The 21,030-nt window shown below is 37.3% G+C and overlaps 1 protein-coding gene across 7 annotated transcripts in view; it reads right to left on the reverse strand.

Moving 5' to 3' along the window:
• Positions 1-20,825, reverse strand: part of LOC126298727 (syndetin) — a 144,418-nt gene extending 123,593 nt beyond the window's left edge. Inside the window, exons 1-4 of one of the 7 annotated variants that reach the window (XR_007552659.1) lie at positions 20,709-20,799; positions 12,669-12,709; positions 8,563-8,768; positions 4,432-4,568 (exon numbers count right to left, since the gene is read on the reverse strand). Coding sequence is in view for 4 of the 7 variants with exons in the window: in XM_049990167.1 (XP_049846124.1) it covers positions 4,432-4,568; positions 8,563-8,682 (257 nt within the window). In the remaining 3 variants the exon portion in view is untranslated. Of the gene's footprint in view, positions 1-4,431; positions 4,569-8,562; positions 8,769-12,668; positions 12,710-20,127 lie in introns of all 7 variants that reach the window. The other 6 variants (XM_049990167.1, XM_049990164.1, XM_049990165.1 and 3 more) reach the window with 6 other exon arrangements.
• Between the last annotated feature and the right edge of the window lie 205 nt (positions 20,826-21,030).

Here is a 21,030-nt window from a genome sequence, read left to right on the forward strand (position 1 = left end):
TTGCAGCTCCCATTCGATAGCCACTTCCTTTCAGCTGCTAATACAGACGTTACACCACGACACATACACATTTGAATAAAGAACAGCACAAGTCTCCCAATATGGCATCAACTAAAATAAGACTTGCACTCTGCGGCCAAACTTCTCTGGATGGGGACTCCCAGCCAACAATGCCATATGCTCATTTCTGTTTCCATTGCACTTCTTGTTCTTGAACCATTCATTGTTTCCATTTTGCTTTATTTTTCACAGTCCAGTACACCATCTTCTTGTTTTCATGCTTGATGCGTGTTCAGTTTTTGACGGGCTGTCCACTGGGCCCTCTTACCACTAAATCTGAAGGGGGTGCAATGGGAAGTTTTCCTTGTAAGTACAAATATGGATGAATTAAGTTTTTTTAGGTGTTCCAAAATGTGCTTTTTTCAGTTTAAATTCTCATCAATATGCACACCTAAAATTTTGACATTTCCACCCTAGTTGATATTTCCTCACCCTGTGTTACACTTATTAGTTTAAGTCATCTAGATGTGCAGAACTGATATATGTTCTCTCTTTCTGAAACTGAGGGTGAGAACCATTCACAGAAAATCAGTCAGTTATAATTTTGCGAACAACTTTCTTGTGTTTTGTGTGTATGCTGGAATTGATTAAAATACTAGTGTCCTCTGCAAAAAGAACTAATTCTGCTTGTTGTATATTAGATGGAAGATCATTTGCATATATGACGAAAAATAGTGGACCTGAGATTGGGCCTTGGTGAACCCCCATACACTATTTCTCCTCAGTCAGAGTAATGTATGCAGACTACAGTGGTTGAATTACTATAAATAAATAAATAAATAAATTTAATGCTTGTAAAATTTGGTGAGTGAACATGTGCATGGCATTCTCAGTACAGCAATTCGTCTGAAACACAAACTATGATTTGCTAAGGATATTATTGTTGCTAAGGTAAGATACTTCCCACAAAAGTTTTGAAAAATTATGTCAACAGTGAAACAGGTCAGTAGTTATTGACATATCTCCTATCACTTTTCTTAAATATGGGTTTGACAATGGCATATTTCAGTCTCTCTGGAAAAATGCCTTGAGTTAGTGATGAATCACATATTTCAGATCAGATTGGGCTTATTATATGGGAACAAGTTTTTAATACTCTACTGGAAACACCATCAAAACTACATGAGCTTTTATTTTTGAGAGAACGTGTATGGTAAATTGTCCACACTACTGAGAACTGAAAGAACAGGAACAGTGACACCTAAACATTTCAGAACATCTAAATTTATTTGCCTGACACAAATATATGAGGGAATATTGGAAAGTAATGCCCAATAATTTTATTACCATAAATTTTACTATGTAGCAAAGCAAAGACAATCACAAATGAACTTACATCTTTTACCTACTTTTCCACATAGTCACCAACATTCTTAACAAATTTCTCCCATTGTGGTACCAGTTTCAATAAGCCCTGTTCATAGAAGTCCATTTGGGCAGAGTATAGCCATCTGTCAAGTGCTAATTTCACATCCTCATCTGTCGTAAAGCATTGGACAGCCAGAAATTTCTTCATGGGACCAAACAGATGGCAGTCCAATGGCACAAGGTCCGCACTGTACGGTGGATGCTGGCGCACCTCCCACCCTAATTTGGCAATTTTTTCATGAACAGGTGCAGCAACATGGGGGCGAGCATTGTCCTGAAGAAGTCTGACACTGCAGCATAAATGTTGTGGTGTTTCTCGCGAAGGGCAAGACGCAACTTGACCAAAATTTTAATGTAGGCTACAGCATTCACAGTGGTCTCATGTGCAGCAAACTCCAGCAATAACACACAATGCATTTCCCAGAACACTGTCACAAGCACATTCCTAACAGATTTAGTCACTTTGAAGTTTTTTCATAGTGGGGCACCAGCCACTCTATATTGGCCCAGCTTGGTTTCGGGCACATAGTTGTATAGTTACCAGTTATGATTCCTTTCAGAAAGTCATGCCTTTCTGAGGCGTAACACACTAAGTGATTCAAGAGTGTCATCATTCACTGGCCCTTGTAGTTGTTTGTCAGGTTCTGAGGCACCACTATCTTTATGGAATTTCAATATGTCGTGAACAGTATCATACACTGCACTATAGGAAATGTTGAAATGCTGTGATAAGGTTCACAGTTTTACACACTGGTCATTCAAAATTGTTCCGATATTTTGCAGGGTGCAGCTTTTACTAGCCACCCGGAGTCCCATACATGCAACACATGTCCCTGTGAATTTCACTCAGTTTATGCCCTTTGGCCAACAAATATCAAAATACTCTTCATTGGTCTTCACAAGCAGACAACAGTAACATGCACACCATGTTTCTTTCATAGTTCCGGCTTCTCTCACTAGAGCTGCACATGAAAACAAAATATCCTCTGTAGTGCAAACTTCAAGCTACATCATCTTGAAATTTCAACATTTCAGCTGCAATACTTGGTGAGAAAAAAATTATTGTGCATTACTTTCTGACTTCCTCTCACATTTACCAAATGCATAAAACAATATTCAGAACATAGAAAATAGCACCTTTGCATTTCATTTTCTTTTTGAGTGTTAATTAACATCAACAATTATTTTCCTCATTAAACATACTTGATTTTCTCATGGTTGAAACAGTTTTCATTATAAACATTAATACATTTACGTTCTTATTTATCCATCGTGTAGACTTTTTCTTTGACCCGTTACAGTAAGACTTCAGTAACTTTTTTCATTCAGATATTTCATCTCTCTTGTGAGACAACACTAGCAGGAAATATACCAGGCCATTGAGTAACCATTGCAATGTGTCACAAAACAAAGCAAGCAATAAAATAAATATTACGAAGACACAAAGTCCATTAGTATGACAGGAGTGAGCTTCCTAATTAGCAGACAAAGTAACAGTACTGTTTCTGTGCATGCACAGTCCGCAGCATACTTAAGATTTTCAAACTCCACCTTAGGTGGAATCAACTGATCACCAATGTCACTGATCCATTACTGACATGGTTGGCAGCTGATTTACATGCAAGCACATTAAGCACACCCACAACAAGTATTCATTTTTGGCCAGAAAGTTGCTCATGTAAAATGGGCTTAAGAGAAGTCTTACCAAAATCCTTCATGAACATAAGCCTTTTATACTTCTGCACCTGCTTTGCTGAACTTTGCTGAACACTGTTTTTTGCTTTCTGGGCACAGTCAACCTAATACAGCTCCTGTACTCTCGTCTGCATCTAGATATTTGAATGATGACCTGGATGGACATCACCTATGGATAGATAGTGAAAACCTACTTATCCACGAAGGTTTGAAATGCAGCAGCAAGAGCCCACCACAGCCTATAACCCACAGCCCATCACTGCTGCTACAATTGGCATAATCTCACACAGTTGGCCACCTCAGCCAGCCATTCCCTGGTGCTTGATATGACAATGCTTTTCAGTCTCCCACCACCACCACCACCACCACCACCACCACCACCACCACCACATGCCCCCACTCCCCTCCCCCAACACCAGCACAAAAGACATCTTCACTGTGCCTGACCAACTGGCAATGAGACCTCGAGTAGCATACAAAATCTACTCCAGTTACCTCCACTTCACCTGCCAACAATCTATCCAAGGTCTGATCATCAAAGATTCATCTGCTACCACTGAAGTTGGAAATGCTGTAGCCTCTAGATGTAGCCATACACTGGGAAGAACTTGCATTTCCTTTGGCATCATATACAACTAGAAAAACTCCTTTTGTGGAGGAAGTGGCACAGGATGGGTTTGTTGCTGTCACATCCAATTATATGAACCTGTTGGAGATTAACATTTTTCCTCAAGTGGAAAAAACTGCAAACAAATGCTCTTTTCTCACTGAATCCTATGGTAAACACTTGTTAACTATAGAATAAGAAGATGTGTCCATGGAAATGGTATCACCAGGATTATTTCAACACACATCAGAAACCTGAGATGCTCAGTACAATTGCCTTGAATACATTTTAGTAAATCCAGATGGAAATCGTATGTAGGCTGTACAATCTATGCATCATTAAAACAGCTCACATAGAAGTCAACAAGAAAGGTCTTAGTCTGAAACTTTGGGATTTCAGTGTAGGCGGCCCACACTACCAAAAAGTGGTGTGCAAGAAAAATAATGTAAGGAAACTCGTACTGATGTAATACAACATTAAAAACTACAATACAGCCAAAATACTACAAATTATAGCGATTTTAAGTATATTATTGATTTTATTCCCCTCTACCTTCTACATCATTAATGAAAAATTCTAAAAAGAACTGTATGATTTTTTATTTACCAAAGAGCATATTTATTAGAATTACATATTTATTAACAATAGATAAATGCCCCATATGATACAGACATAAATTATAAAACAAAAATCAATACTACCTCGCAACTTCATCATGACGCTGAGATTGCTTTTGCAAAATTAACTGCAAAACTCTTTTAGATACCACCATATGCTGCTGTCTTAAGTTTTCCCGTCGAGCCTGAATACTGTGTATGTCGAGGACATCAGGGAGTTTCTGGGGAAAAAAAATTGAGCAACATAAAAAATAATACTGACAACATATGAAGTAATAGTTCTTCCTTACTAATGACAGATAGCGACATAAACACACAAGAGAAACCAATGATAAAAGGCAGGAAAGAATTTAACTTCTCAAAATCCAGTCTACAAATGTCACTTTACAGTCACTCTTAACATCTCACTCATCTATAAGAACCTGTGCTTGCAAATATGGCATAGACTATCTATGCTCATCACAGGAGAGCAGTCACAACAAGATTGTCCGTGTCAGTTTCAATATTTGTAGCAGAGTACATTAAAACTGCTACATGTCCTGGAAATAAGAACATAGACCAAATTCAGTCAAGTATGTTCATATGCTGCACTTATAACCAATATGATATGCATACACCAATGAGGGAGTTATGTAGTGGCGTATTTACATTCTTATAATACAATTTCTGCAAAGAAGAATGGATTAAAAACAAACTAGGCAATGCGTGTGTGTGTGGTGTGTGGTGTGTGTGTGTGTGTGTGTGTGTGTGTGTGTGTGTGTGTGTGTAAAAGACAATAGCTAACTTGTTAAGTGAGATACAACAGATCAACAGATGCTGCTGTTACATATCGCAATTGTCGTAACTCAGTGCAACTGTGTAGATCTGAAATTTTGTCGTCACTCGATCCCATAAATGAAAGTTTCATATACTTGCTGAAGTGAGAAAAATGCAAAGCACATTGCCTCTGATAATGCAAATATGTTTAGAGACCATTCTTGAATGCAGAGAATAAACCTGTAAACCCATAATAGTTTTGGCAAGCAGGTTCCTTAGAGACGACAGTGTTGTTTCAATATACATTTTAGCTTTTGTGCTGTCTCTGATCTTCGAAGTTACAGGCAACTCAGATAATCGCCAACTATTATGGGATGTGACAACCTTATTTAGTGCTCCATATCTCTTCCATAGACAGTTGTATATAACACTGTATTCTGATGACAGCATCAATCTGCACATAACCTGTGGCATCTGTTGACCTCATACAGCACAGAAGGGCACTAAACAGCTGTAGGAAATGGACCAAATGCAGATTATTCTAGTCAGCACTTCACAATAGATATTAACAGAAGAGGAAAGTGCATTACTGTTGAAACTTCTCTTGAAGACAAATATTTAATTGCGGAGTACCTGTAATACTGGCTCCATTTCACTAGATATTCATGTGGTCTCTGATAGAAGAGAATACTAATGCAAATAGCTTCTTTCAGGGACATTGAGTCTACAGATCACAAAATATATTGTGTACCAGTTTGACATGTTGTATGTCTACAAATATGGGAAATGCACACACCCCTGTCTCATTCTAGGGTTGGATATAGTCTACAGGAGCTGTAACACTTTGCTGTAGTTGTGATAGTACCCTCAATGTCTGTCAGTCACTCCGTATCATGAAGCATGTAATATTACCCAGTGTACTGACAGAGTATTCATTACTTGTGACCCAATTTCAGCAAAATCTTTCAGTATCTAGATCACATAATGGATGATGCCAGGTTTTCTAATGTGGTACAAACTAGACTATATTATTTAATTGGATAGATAAAAAACCTACTCACCAAGCAGCAGCACAACACACACATAAGAGACTATTGTAATTGGCAAGCTTTCGGAGCCAGTAGCTCCTCCTTCAGGCAGAAGGGTTGAAGGGGAAGGAAGAGGGATGAAGGAAAAGGACTGGAGAGGTCTAGGAAAAGGGGTAGATTTTGGGAAAGTCACCCAGACCCACAGGTCAGGGGAGACTTACTGTACAGGATGAGAAGCAAAGATTATATTGGGCTGTACTGACCTTGGTTGCAAAAGTGTCCCAATAAATCTCATACAAACTGCCAAGCAGAGGTGACAAAAGTCACAAGTCTGTCCTGTAATTCAGAGTAGTCTTAGAAGATTGTGTAGCCTGCAGCTGATTAAATAGCTTTTTTCCCCCTTTTTTTCCACTACCCTTGTGATCTCAAAGGAAAGATTGTACAACATATATTACACTGGTGAAATTATTATATAGGATACATAAAAAATCTACTCACCAAGCAGCGGTAGAACAACACATAAAAGAGTGTGTTGTTCTGCCGCCACTTGGTGAGTAGGCTTTTTATCTATCCTATTGAATAATTTCGTCAATAATTGGTTGTTTTCGTTGTTATATATTATACTGGGTTTTTCTGGAGTAAATACATCCCCACACTACAGACAAGCACTTCTAAGAGCTAATATTTCCACAATGGAAACAAATGTAGCTGTTTCAATCAAACTGTGTACGAGTTACAAGCTATAATTTTTTCTTCCATGATGTAATTTTCAATGCATTTCCATTTTTTTCTCCATTATAAACGTAACAGATTGGAGGGATGCAAATTTTTGCATTGTGCAGCTGACTTTGTACTGGTTTGGATTACATACAGTTTTGTTGCAACTGTGCTCATTGGTTGAGCATAGATTATTCAAGTTCAGGAATTTATCAAAATGCATGTGTTACATGTTGTGCTGTAAATTAAATTTTATGATTACATAATGTATTTTCATATCAGTGTGAAACAATTTTTTTTATATCCTTAACTCCACTGTAGAGGTCTGACTTGTTTTTAGCATTCTGTGTCTCCATTTAAAGGTTGTATGTACTACATTCATCTCTATCTAAGGCCCAATTCAATTGCTTGTGAGCGGTCTAGTGTTCTCTTTGTCTTCCTTTATGAATTTTGATAACTTCTATTTTAGTGCAACTCTGTTTTCAGCCACAGATCAATTTATTTTATTAATGCCTCTATTATGTCATATTTTGGTGTAACTCGTCAAACCAAGCAAAAGATTTCATAGTGTGTAATAAGACTCATTTTTGGTGTAAATTCAAGATAATCATGTAGAAACCTGTTTGAGGAACTAGGTATTCTAACAACTGCTTCTCAGTATATTTATTACTTAATGAAATTTGTTGCAAATAATGGGTGTGTATTTCCAAACGTAGTTCAAGACTAGGAATAAGAACAACCCACGCAAAAAGAACTAAAATCACTTGCCTTGGTCCAAAAAGAGGTCCAGCATTCAAAAACATTTATATTTTCAATGAATTGCCAAAAACCATTAAAAGCTTGCTTTCAGATAAAGCACAGTTTAAATAGAGTCTGGAAGACTTTTTGATAGGCAACTCGTTCTACTCTATAGATGAATATCTTAACATGGACTCTTAGACCAACTTCAGTAAAAACATCTGTCAGGTTTCAGTTTTGACAGAACTTGGTCACAATAGTAAAGATTAGATATTTTGTGTAAGATAAATTTATTAAAAGTGCACAACTACATTTCATTCTGACAATGTATTAATTAGCAGTTCCAGTTTACTGTAATGTATTCACATATTTTTGACAATCACCTGACAAATGATCAGGGAAGTGAGAATTGTATTCAAATGTTCTAAATTTTTTTATGTTATTCCTCTCACATGTTCCATACCCCATGAGAATCATCTCATTTTTGGGACTATGGAACGAAAATTGAATCTGATCCAATCTATATCACTATTCATATCCATTGCGACTATCTACACAATATACCTGAATTTTTCTTATAACTTATGGGCACTCCTTGTTTTCAGACTTGAATTTTCAGCAAGAGTTGTCATTAAATAGATGGAAGAATAAAAAAAAATGATAAATGAATTTGGCTTTCCAATGGAAAAGTGAACAAATATCTGTTTGGATTCATTTTTCCACTTTATTCACAAATACTATGTGACATCTTAAAAATTATGATGGCTTTACAAAAAAAAAGTCATTAATATTACAGAATAGCAAGAGGAATTCCTATCTTGTAGCAAGCATGGATATAACAAGAATAACTGCAACACCACAAGGTGATTAATATTACAGAAATAAGTCTGAATTTAAATAAAAAGGAAGAGGATTCTGGCAAGAAAAGTTTGATATTTTAATGCTTCAAGCAGAAATTTCATATTCCATTACTCACTTTTAGTTCATGAATACAAGGATCAAATGTAATACTGTCAAAGTACTCGCTGTCTATCTCTTCAAGAACATCTTCAATTGTTTTCTGTACCACAGCCGAGGGGCTTTTCTCTGGTTCCATTGTATGAAACCTGGATACAACAACCCTGGAAGCTGAATTTTCTATGTTCCAATCATAATAACTGCTATGCAATTTGAAATTTGCTCCTGCAAGATATACACAGAACATTCATTAGATGTGTTAACAGGTATTAACTTTTTACAAATATTTACTAGCATACACAAAGAATGATTTGAGTTTTCAAAACTAAGGGTATTTTAATCTAGGGAAATGTACGAAGACGAACCAGAATTTCAGAGAAATCACAGGAGGACTGAGCAGGACCAGCTGCATAAAGATGAGAGGAATCTAATACTTTAGACATGGTAAATGTGAGATCTGACAAATTAGATGAAGGAAGGGAGGGAGGAAGGAAGGAAGGACAGATGATAGTTTAGCATCCCCCTGCGACAATGCCCAAGCTCAGGCTGGACAAGGATGGGGAATGAAATAGGATATTTATTTTTCAGAGGAATAATACCAGCATTGATCTTAACTGATTTAAGGAAAACACACAAAAAAAAAGAAAAAAAAAAAAGAAATTGAATGGATAGCCAGAGATTTATATCCCACTCCTTCCAAATGCGAGATCAGTACACTAACAACTGTGACACCTCAATCCGAGGAAAGGTGGTGAGATGACAAGAAGAAATAATTAGAGAAAACAAATCAGAAAAAAAATCAACACAAGAAGCCAGAGGAAGAAAACAGGCAAATGTGGAAAAGGAAACGGCTCTTTAAATTAGAACAAAGAGAGAATATGGGGGTCAGAAGATGGTTCACAAATGTAAATCTGACAGAGTAGTACAGAAAGCCAGTAAGAAAATGAATGAACACAATTTATCAACATTAGGAGATATCACCATAAGTTGAAGCCAGATGGCTAGCAGAAACCAAGCACATTGTGTAAACAATGTTCACATCTGCAGCGCACCAAAGTATTGGTGCTGAGAGGATCTTAGTTGTCATGCTGGCACGTAAGAGGTGATAGTGAGGAAGTAGATAAGACAGAAACTTCTGTCCAAACTAAAACAGTTGTGTGTTGGGGCACAAACCTAGATCTGGAGACAATGCTTTTACTGACTGGGCAACCCAGGTACAACTTACTATCCACCTTTATTATTTCAGTTAGATCAGAGACACACTCGTACTGCAGCTATAATTATCACCTGGCACATATTATTGTCCGTCAAAAGCTACCATAACACTGTATGCCCCACAAGAAAGTGAAAAAAACTTTATGGAGAAGATACTTTCAACAGTAATGTCAGTCAACCACATAAGGAATGAAAGGGACAAGATGTGGCAAATGGTCTCAGCAGAAGACATGCATATTTCTGTGCATTGCTTGTTTACTGTTACATATTTCTTCCAATGCTGCATCAAGAGGGAGAGGGAAAATGAGATATCAGTCTGAAGACGTTTTTCTTTCTTGACAGGTGTACATGTAACGGAAGATTCACCACATCTTCAAACGAGTAGCAATAACTATCTACAGCCAGACAACTTGTCTGACATAGCAGCAATGTTGTTCAGAGGCCAAGTTGTGACTGAAATCCAGAAGGCAACATTACATAACAGAATATCATCACTTTCATATAACTTACATCACTTAAGCAGAGCACAAAAAGCAAGTTCTCAGAAGGCACAAATGTTACATGTTCCATATTTAATTGGTGTCCGAGTACTAGAATGTGAGAGGGACATAATCCGCACAGACATGGGACTGAGATATTTTGAGTTCTACTGTGAGTCAGAGGTATTCGGGGATATTTCTTTTATAAAGTGGAAGAGTAAAGGTGAGTATGAGTTATTCATATACTGTAAGATAATAAATATATAATAGCAGTATCTAAACATGACAATAGCTCATTTTTTTAATAATTCGTAGATTAGCTCCCTCTCCCATTCTAGCACACATATGGGAAAAAAACCTCATAGCAATGATGGGAGCTGCATGCTATCATAAAACTTTGACCACAGCACCAGTTCAGTGCAATCTATATTTTGGTGTGACCTTTTCCCTAATACCCCTTCATCCTGCCCCCAAAACATAAATTCCATACTAAAAACTGTTCTTACTATCTTAATATCTGATATGTCCTGCATCACTGATTAACTGAGATTAACCTTCACAGACAGACAAGAAAATGACGGAGGGCTTTAATTCATAACATTCATGGACAATTTCATGAAGCTCAGCCTTCACCTCTCGATGGTAATGGCATTATTTTCACAGTGGTAGGGAACTTTAATTCATCATAATTCAGCCAATTTGCATAAAATCAGTCTATTAACAAAAAGAACACACAGACAGAAACTACAGAATTGCACTATAACTTTACAGATATATTTTTAAGAGTTCAGATTCACCACGAGAGTAGATGGTATAGATGGCAGTGTATCGTAACCTGACTTGTTGCAAATAATACTGACACAAGCCATCCCCCTTCCCACATATTTACCAACAATCTTTATAAAACTTTCTTGGACTTCTTACCATGGCAATTCAGGGTAAAACCTTGGGTTTTCAACGATTTCCATCATCATCATCATCATCATCATCATCATCATCATCATCCATTGTTCCTGACAAAGACAATGGTAGAAATCATCGAAAACTTGAGGTTTTTCCCTGAACTGACGGGGCAAGAAGCCTGAAAATGTTTTATACAACAGTGTCATCATGAAAGACTTCATTCTCATATTACCAACAAACTGTTTGTACATCTACCCCACGAAGGTGGAATAGTTATTATGAAAAAAGTGGTGTTTTATGTCAGAACATGATCAGCAACACATGTGCCAAGTGAACGGGTATATTGATAAAGAAAGACGTCTTGTCAGTGGTACCAGCAAGATATGGTAAGAATGTGATTTGAGTAACAAGCTTTAAACATTCAAGAAAAGTACTACACTTACAATAAGTTAATGAAATAGTTGCATAACAGACAAAGCATTGGCTAATGACGACTGAAGCACATGTAGTTTGGGCTCTGAGGATAGAAACAATAGAGCAGTTAGCATTGTTAAGATCATTTTTTTTTTTTTAATCATGTTGGAATACCAAGTTTAATAGGAGTAAAAATATTTATGGATCAACTGCAATGCTTGACCAGAGTTTTAAGGTTTTTTTTTTCAGAATACCTTAACTATTAGATTCAACTTTGAGAAACTGATCATGGCATCAGTGGAATGTTTAGTTAGTGTGGAGCCTTTCTTAAACTTTACAACTGGTCACACATGCTGTGTTTTTGACTTATAGAAAGCCTGAGATTTTTGCTCCCTGTTTACAAAATACTGGACAAGCTATGCAACTGGATTTAACAGCTTCTCAGCATACAGGCTATAGTGACATGTTCTCGAAGAGTAGACATCATCAGAAGTGAAAGCAAACTTAGAGCATACCTCAATAAAGTTTAGAGGTCCCCAATTACTATTATAGGTACTGTATGGTGTAAGTGTGTAGGCTTCTACAGACAGAGTCAGTTAACACAAAAAATATTCTAGTTTTAGAGCCACATCATGTTGCAAAAAAATTGTCCCACTGTTTCAGCTACAGTTGCGGTGGAAGGACACTTTTATCTCAACTGATATATGTATGCTACAAAACACTTACTACCAACCCAAATATTACTGCACCTAGTAGGGAAGACACTTTGCTCACCTTATCATGAGTCAGCATGTGAGAACATTTCATAATACATCACAACTGACTTGAAAAAATTGACAGTGTGATGCCTTTTCTTTAGTTTACTGTAATCTCACTGCATGTTTTCGATAATGACCAAGTGCAACAATATCATGGTAGCGCAGTATAGCAACAGAGTTACATGACATTACTTATTTTGTTTTAATTCAACTAAACCTTCACGTCAACAACACAAGGTCATAACATGTCAAGAACTTACTTTTTTATATAAATAAGGTTAACTAAATATTGAATTATGAAGTTCCAGAATGAAGAAATAAACATACAACATAAGAAGTTACTTTGATGTACAAACCTTAATGATAGATAGTGGAAGGTGAGGGTGTCAGCCAACACCTATAAGCAGAGAGCATTCCTGAGTTTATGTTGAATGATTTAAAACCACAGAAAATCTCAAGTCAGGATGCTCATATTGAAAAGTTTACATTGTTTTTAATTCATTTTAACTGATATAATATTACCATCCTAGCAGATTGAAAGTATTAATATATTAACAGTATGCAGGAACTTTTAGTATGGCAACATAATTAAGTTAACCAAATTTATTCCTGTGAGTAAGAGGCAACTTCAAATTGGATTTGAAAACCTGCACTTTGCTGTCCTAAGTTTCCAACTCTTTTAGAGGCCAAATGAAAACACACTTTTCTGAAACGTACTTATGGATATGCTCAAAACATAAAGCTGGTTTCTCTGTAACTTGTCAGTGTACAAATCTTCAGTTCATTTAACACAGGCCTCAACATGTTTTGTGAGTAAATGCTATAAATTGCTTCTGAAAAAAATATACATAGTGTAATCAATATTAATTTGACCACTGCATATGTTCAACATCAACATGCAATAATCATTCACAGATGGTAGCACTAGTAATGGAGGTTATAAAAGCACATTGAGGGAGGGGCGGGGATGGAAATCAGTGCAGTCGTCATCTCTCTGATGTCCAAACGAGCATGATCCTTAGCTGCCTGGCAGAGGGCTGAAGCATTACCGAAATGGCTAAGTTTGTAAACTGTTCGCCTGCTGTCATGCTTAAAGTATACCACACACGGCAAAATGAAGCTATCCAAAACGGGCACCCACGTAATTGTGGTGCATCACAGGCTGTAGATGACAGAGGGTGAACAACAGCTGTGGAGATGTATACAGGTGAACAGACATGCAACTATTGAACAACTGACTGCCTAGATGAACCATGGGGTTACAGTATCTTCTCAATGCCCGTTGCTGTGTACGAGCCTCCGCTGCAGGCACCTAGTTCATGCAACCATGCCGATTCCAGTTAATAAACAATGAAGACTGGAATTTTACATAACAATACTGCAACTGGACATCCACTGAGTGGCGACAGGGGCCTTTTCAGGTGAATCAGGTTTTATGCTCCATTGGACATATGTTGGTTGGCCCATTGGCATGTATGGTGTGAAATGTCTGAAAGCAAACACCTTGCAACAACTGTCAGTAAAGTCCAGACCAGAGGAGGGAGTTCTGTGATCTGGAGGACTGTTTTTGTGGCATTCCCTGGGTGCTCTTGTCATTCTGTTAGGCACAATGGATCAACACAAGTATGCATCCATCCTTGGGAAATTGTCCACCCCGACATGCAGTTTGTTTTTTTCCTCAGCACGATAACATGTATCAGCAGGACAATGCAACATGCCACACCACTCACAATGAACATGAGAGGTTTCAAGAGCACAAGGATAAGTTTACCATACTCCCCTAGCCACTACATTCCCCAGAGTTAAACCCAATGAAGAATATGTGGGACAACCATGATCAGGCTATTCACACCATGGCTCCTCAATCAAAACACTTAGTGTAACTGGCCATGGCACTGGAGTCAGTAAGGCTCCACATCCCTGTCAGTACCTTCCATAACCTCAATGACACTCACCCTGCACATCTCACAGCAGTCCACACTGCAAAAGGGAGTTATTTGGGCTTTAGACAGGTGGTGACATTAATGTGACTGGACAGTGTATTACAGTTACTAAAGTTAATAAAACAATCAAGAAGGCTAGGAGAGTACTTCTGTTAGGAAGAGCAGATACACAATTGTTAGCATACCACTTAGACAAAGAACTAAAATCATTTAGTTCCAGTATAATGGATGCAAAGGAATTACGGGTAAAGTTTAAATGGACTGTAAATCGTGCTCTGGAGAAGTATGTGCCGAGTAAGTGGATTAAGGATGGAAAAGACTCACCGAGGCTTAACAATGAAATTACAAAAATGCTGATGCAGCAAAGGCTGTTAAATTTTCAGATCAAACAAGATTGCGCAAATGATGACAAGAAAAAGTTAGTTAGAAATTCTAGCGGCTCTAAAACAAAAAGATCGATGCGTGAATTACAAGACAACTATCACTGTCATACCTAAGCAAAAGATCTTGACAAGAACCCAAGAAAATTCTGGTCATACGTAAAATCACTAAATGGGTCTATGGCCTATATCCAGTGCCACTCATTGACCAGTCTGGTATAGCAGCATAAAATAGCGATAGGAAAGCCAAAGTTTTGAATTTCGCATTCCAGAAATAATTCATGCAGGAGAATCACACACACATACCGTCATTTGACCGTTACACAGACTCCCACATGCAGGACACAGTAATAAGCATCCATGAGGTAGAGAAACAACTGAAAGACCTGAAAACCGAGAAGTCCCCAGATCTGGATGGAATCCCAGTTCAGCTTTACGATATCACAGGATATCCCGTGAACTGTGGATGAAAAGGCAACAGGCAGCTTACATATTCTTGAACTTCTGAAATGCTTTTGGCATGGTGCCCCACTGCAGACTGTTAAAGATCTAAGCATTCAGAATAGGTTCCCAGATACATGAGTGGCCCAGAGACTTCTTAAGTAAACGAACCCAGAATGTTGTCCTTGATGGCGATTGTTCATCAGAAATGAGGTATTTTCAAGCGTGCTCCAAAAAAGTGTGACAGGACTGCTGTCATTTTCTTTAGACATAAATTATCTCGTGGAGAGGTGAGCAGCGATCTATGGTTGGTTATTGATGATGCTGTCATGTACGGGAGGGTGTCATTGTTGGGCGACTGCAGGAGGATACAAGATGACTTGGACAAAATTTCTTGTTGGTGTGTAAAAATATAAGTTATGCAGATAAGTAGGAAAAACAAACCCATAATTTTCAAATACAGCATTAGAAGTGTGCTGCTTGATATACACACACACACACACACACACACACACACACACACACACACACACACACACACGGGAGGACTCGAACCTCCGACGGGGGAGAATTTTAGAAAAGTGTGTTCATCTGTACAGGATACCATATATAGAACACTAATGTGACCCATTCTTGACTACGAGGTGTGGCTGTAAAATAATGGGGCTATTGCTGTAAAAGAGTTTATTTCAAAAACACACACATCTAGTTATCGTCAACCTCAATATAGTCCTCTTCTCTATCCCTGCAACATTCCATGTCAATGTGATCTGCTTGATGATGTGCTGCTTTTTCTTTCACCGCTTTAACAGACTGAAATCTTGTTCCCTTTAATGCAGATTTGACCTCGTGGACCAGATAAAACCCACATCGTGTTAATGTCTAGGATAGTTTTGAATGGTATTAAAAGTGTTGGTACACAATATTTCACAAGCTTCTTTTTGTTTGGTCGTGAGAATTTTTGGCACCAGTTTTGCATGCATTCTTCTCATGTTAAATCAGTTGCATAAAATTTGCTTTACACATGCCCTATCAATTCCAAAAGTTCCAGCAATCAATCAGATACTCAACAGACGGTCAGATCAAATCAATTACTGACTTTTTCAATATTTTCATGTGTTTTTTTCTGTTGATGAGCATCCCGGGCACGAGTCATCTTCAACGTCTTCTCAGCCATCTTGGAAACACCTGAACAACTCAAAAACTAGCGTATGTTACAGTCTTCAGCATACACTTCTTATAGTGACCAACAGCTATCAGTAGCAGTTTTTCCAAGTTTCACGTGAAACTTTACAAAAATTTGTTGCTATATTATTACACTTAATATTTCTCCAGCAAAACAAAATAACAGCTCTAACACAAAAAAAGGCCACGGTCACACTGATTTGTCAACAGACACAAGAGATGCTGCATTCGACTGAGAAGGTTTCACATTTCATAGCTACTCATCTTCGGCACGTGTACTTACTCTGTGACAGCACTGGTCCCATTATTTTATAGGCACACCTTGTATTGCTCGAGTGTTTGAGATCTGCACCATGTTATATTGAAGAAAAACATTGAAGCAATTCAGAGACAGGCTGTTAAATCTGTTACTAGTGGTTTTGAACATCACACAAGTATTGTGGAGATGCTTTGGGAACTCAAATGGGAATCCCTGGAGGGAGGGTGACATTCTTTTCAGGGAACCCTACCGAGAAAATTTATGGAACTGGCATTTGAAGTTGGCTGCACAACCACCACTAACATTTTGCATTTAGGACCACAAAGATAAGAGAAATTAGGGCAGGTACAGATGCATATAGTCAGTTTTTCCCTCTCTCTCTTATTTGCAAGTAAAACAGGAAAGGACATGACTTGTAATAGTACAAGGTACTCTCCGCCACGGACTGTATGATGGCTTGTTGAGTACATATGTGGATGTAGATTTATACTTTGATGTTCCCCCAATTTTATGCCACATGACTAAGGAATGAAAGTATGTGACATGAAAATCTTCAGTCAATCACTGATAATGACTACTTCAGCTGCAAAGGTAGCTGCATTCGGCTCCAGCAAGAGGTTGTGAATGTGTACCTCCTGCCTATCTTCACTTCCAGAAATTTTTTTTCTGCTTCAATAACTGTGCGTCCACTGTACGATAGTCTCATGCTAATCAGAACCCAACTGCCTGTAATAGAAGGATGTTCTGTGTTTTACTGTAATTAATAGCCACCATCCACAGCTTGGCTAAAGTGTGGTAGTTCGTAGTGGATATCTCCTCCCCCCTCCCTTTCCCTTCCCATGAAATCTTTGTTGGGTCGAGCTGGTGAAGCCAATGAACGTGAATAAAAAAGAAGGGATTAAAATACTGATCTTTAGGACACTCCAATGTCTACAGTCATGTCATTTTAATGTACTTTTCTCATCTATAAAAACTAAAATTGCAATGTAAATTCAGAAAATCTACATTAAATAACAGACAAGTCCATGACAAGTATTTTTTGTGTATTACAAACATACATCATACATAAACTTATGATTGATGTTGATTAATTCTATCCATGACAGAAGCAAAACTGAAACAAGATATTTTGCATATCTAATTAACGTCAGCCAAAACTTCATTCACTCATTTCAGCAAATTTATAACTGAAGGTGTCTGTTAAGTCTTTACCACTATTCTTACTATAACTCCAGTTGTTTTTATTGTATGTATACATTCGTATGAGCAACATGCAAAGCTCATAGCCACTCTAATAACAGTATTCTTTTGTGATAGCTACTTCAGATGGCTCTTTTGAGTGTACTGTAAATCTTCGTATCATTCCCACTAAATTTGACATCCTATGTGAGATTACGGTGATTTGTCTTAACACTGGCTGCTTGTTACCAATAGGATTGTGCTTTAGGTAACTTAGAGAAAAGTAGTTTACATTACAGGTAGTAAAGAACTGTGTTAACACACTGCATTCCTCTTCCAGAGTACAGCTGATGATCCTTGAAGAGCTGAATAAATGGTTCTACAGCATTTGAGTTAGTCACTAAATTTCTTGAATACCTATGTATTCTCCACTCATTTCTTGGTTTAGTCTAATGGCCTGGTAGCAAATTTGTAAATATTTCCACACCATGTCAATCCAATAGATCCCTGATGACATATCAATGAAAATAGCTACTGCTGCATCATTACTTTCCATATTTTTGTTGGAAAAGTCATAGTTAACTATAGGCCTAAATTATGAGGAGAGAGGTGGAAATCTACATCCTCCTCCTCTGCAGAGGAGTGAAATCTTTGATACTATGTTTTTCCTCCAGTGCTCACACTCCTTGAATTTAACAATGAAATGGGACCAATCTTCTGACAGTTTTCACCTCATCCACAGCAGTTTCCTGCCACCCTCCCAGTTTTTGCGTGCATCAATGAATTTCATTATTCTACACTTAAACTGTAATAACATAGCATGTGAAATACCCTTGTAGCTGTTATCCACAGATGAATAAAACTATTAATTCCATAATAATAATAATAATAATAATAATAAAGGAAGAGAGATATTTGTCAGATCATCCACATTATTTTGCAGTTAATGTGCAGAAAGTGTTGTGCATTCTATAAGCTAGCAGTAAGAATGAACAGATCCACAGATATGTAAATAGAAGGCAGCACACACCACTGACATGCAGCAGAATGTTTTCAAAGCATACAATGTAATACTACACCATGAGGAAGGTTAGAGGTGACTTTTTGCCAACAAGCTCATTTGGGAACGACAACTATCTAAGTCAGAGTAGAACTGGTAATGCAATTTGTGATGATTAGTTCGATTACACAATAGTAACAACATTGTGACACATGAGTAATAACTACCAAACACTGCACTGCAACAGTCCTGCGAATTGTGTGTTGCCACACAGGTGCAATAAACTGTTTTACATCATTTATGCCCCTTTCCCAAAAACGAAAAATGTCCTATATTGCAAGAAATAGAGGATGATCTTTTTTAATATCACATTATGATAAAGGCATTACATGACCTAAAACGTGTCTTTTTTTCAAATAAGACACACACACACTCTCTTTCTCTCTCTCTAAGATCTGTAATGAAATGCTACACAAACTAAAACAGCAATTGAAATTCTTATCACTCCTGCCATTTCAAAGAAAGGTTTTATAACTACAAAGAAAAATTTCAATAACACTAGAGTTTATAGTCATAGTTTATCATTGCTCTGAAACAAAATGTGACACTTTGCCACATAGATCAGAAGACAAAATCCATGTACCTATAAAAACTGTAGTTTCTTTGGATATTTCTCTTGGAGGAAGTTCAACAACTTATTTAGACAGCTAATGCAATAGAACTGTTCACATGAGATCAACCTTTCTACTTCACTGCCTACCATCATTGTAATTAATTTACTGTTCATGTCAAATTCATTAGAGAACTCTGACTACCTTATGGTTCATGTATCCAGTCTCATTTTTAAAGCATGAAACCCATGTGTGACACCAACATCTGAAATTGAAATTTCAATGAGTAGTATTACACAGAATCCATGTCATGAACTCTGAAGAATGACCAACAGAAAAACGACCTAGCGGTCATGAAGAACCTTCAAATGAATATGTATATCAGTTTCGAGTTGCATATCATGAGTGGGATTTGCACTAACTGTTTTAAAAGAGAAAGTAATTGCATACAATAATTCCAGAAAGTTGTTTGAGTACATTTCAAAATCTGTAATTGTTCTGCATTCACTACCAGTTTTTGCAACATAATTTTCACAGAGGATTGTGTCACTAAAAAGCACAAAACATATAGGCCCCGAGTCACTTTATTTTACATATCGGCACAAATAACAAGAAGAATGCTATTTTTCCTACATCAAAATTAACCAGAGCAATTTTGTTATTGCTTACATTTAACTTTTAGAGAAATAGCTGCACCAAAAATTAACAACATTAAAAAAAATACAACTTCACAAAAGGTGGTGGTAATATCGCAAAGCCCATTATAAGCACAACACAGCATCCCATCATCTAAAATAATGAAGTAAAGTTAACTTACACTATAAAAATTAACAATATGTGCATCACGTGAAGGTAGCAGACAGAATTATTCCAAATCACGTACTGCTCTCAAATGATTTATAATGTCCAGCATTGTGAAGCTACCTACAGTTGAAGTAGACAGTAATATCACAGGTAATTTGGTATTCCAGATTGACTGCTCTGTCAGAAATATACATGTTTTACTAGAATTTGGGGGAAGCTCTTATGCACAACTCGGGTTTTAGAGAGTGATATAATTCTTTTCCTCTTTCATTCTTTTTCTTATTTATTTTGTAAATGCGAAAGTGGACATACGCCGTACAACTTACAGTAACCTATCCCTTGCACGGGGCACTGTTTCTGTATTATGGTATAAGACGTCCTTAATTTAGCCATTTCAACATCAGTAATTCAGTTTAAGTAACGCTCTAGATTTAGCAACACGAATTAGCACAAAAAGCCTTGCATTGCGTCAGTTGTTTATACTAACGAAACAACTGTCACGCGCTGCACTTCGGCAGTGATATACTAGTAAAACTAGATGACATACGACGAAAGTGAGGCTACACGAAATCTGATTGCACGAAATTAACTCACAGCTTCAATCAATTGATGTAGGTTCTTTTGTAAGATCATTTCAAACTTTTTCCAACACACATAGCGTTTTTCCTCCCTCTCACGGTCCATACCACACTGTAAAGATAAACCACTGTTGCACCTATCGATCTGACGCACTTATGGCTTTGCGCAGAATGTTTCAAACCTGTGTGTCTACTGTCAAAAATAAGCCCAGACAAGGCTCTCCAAGCATTGTTTGATTAAACAGTGAAGTATGCATAACAGTTCTTAATGTGTGTGACATCAAATACATTGTTCATTTAGTTATCCATTGGCGCTAGGTAGACAATGAAAGGAATAC

Source organism: Schistocerca gregaria, chromosome X (assembly GCF_023897955.1).
Source record: "Schistocerca gregaria isolate iqSchGreg1 chromosome X, iqSchGreg1.2, whole genome shotgun sequence".
NCBI lineage: Eukaryota > Metazoa > Arthropoda > Insecta > Orthoptera > Acrididae > Schistocerca > Schistocerca gregaria.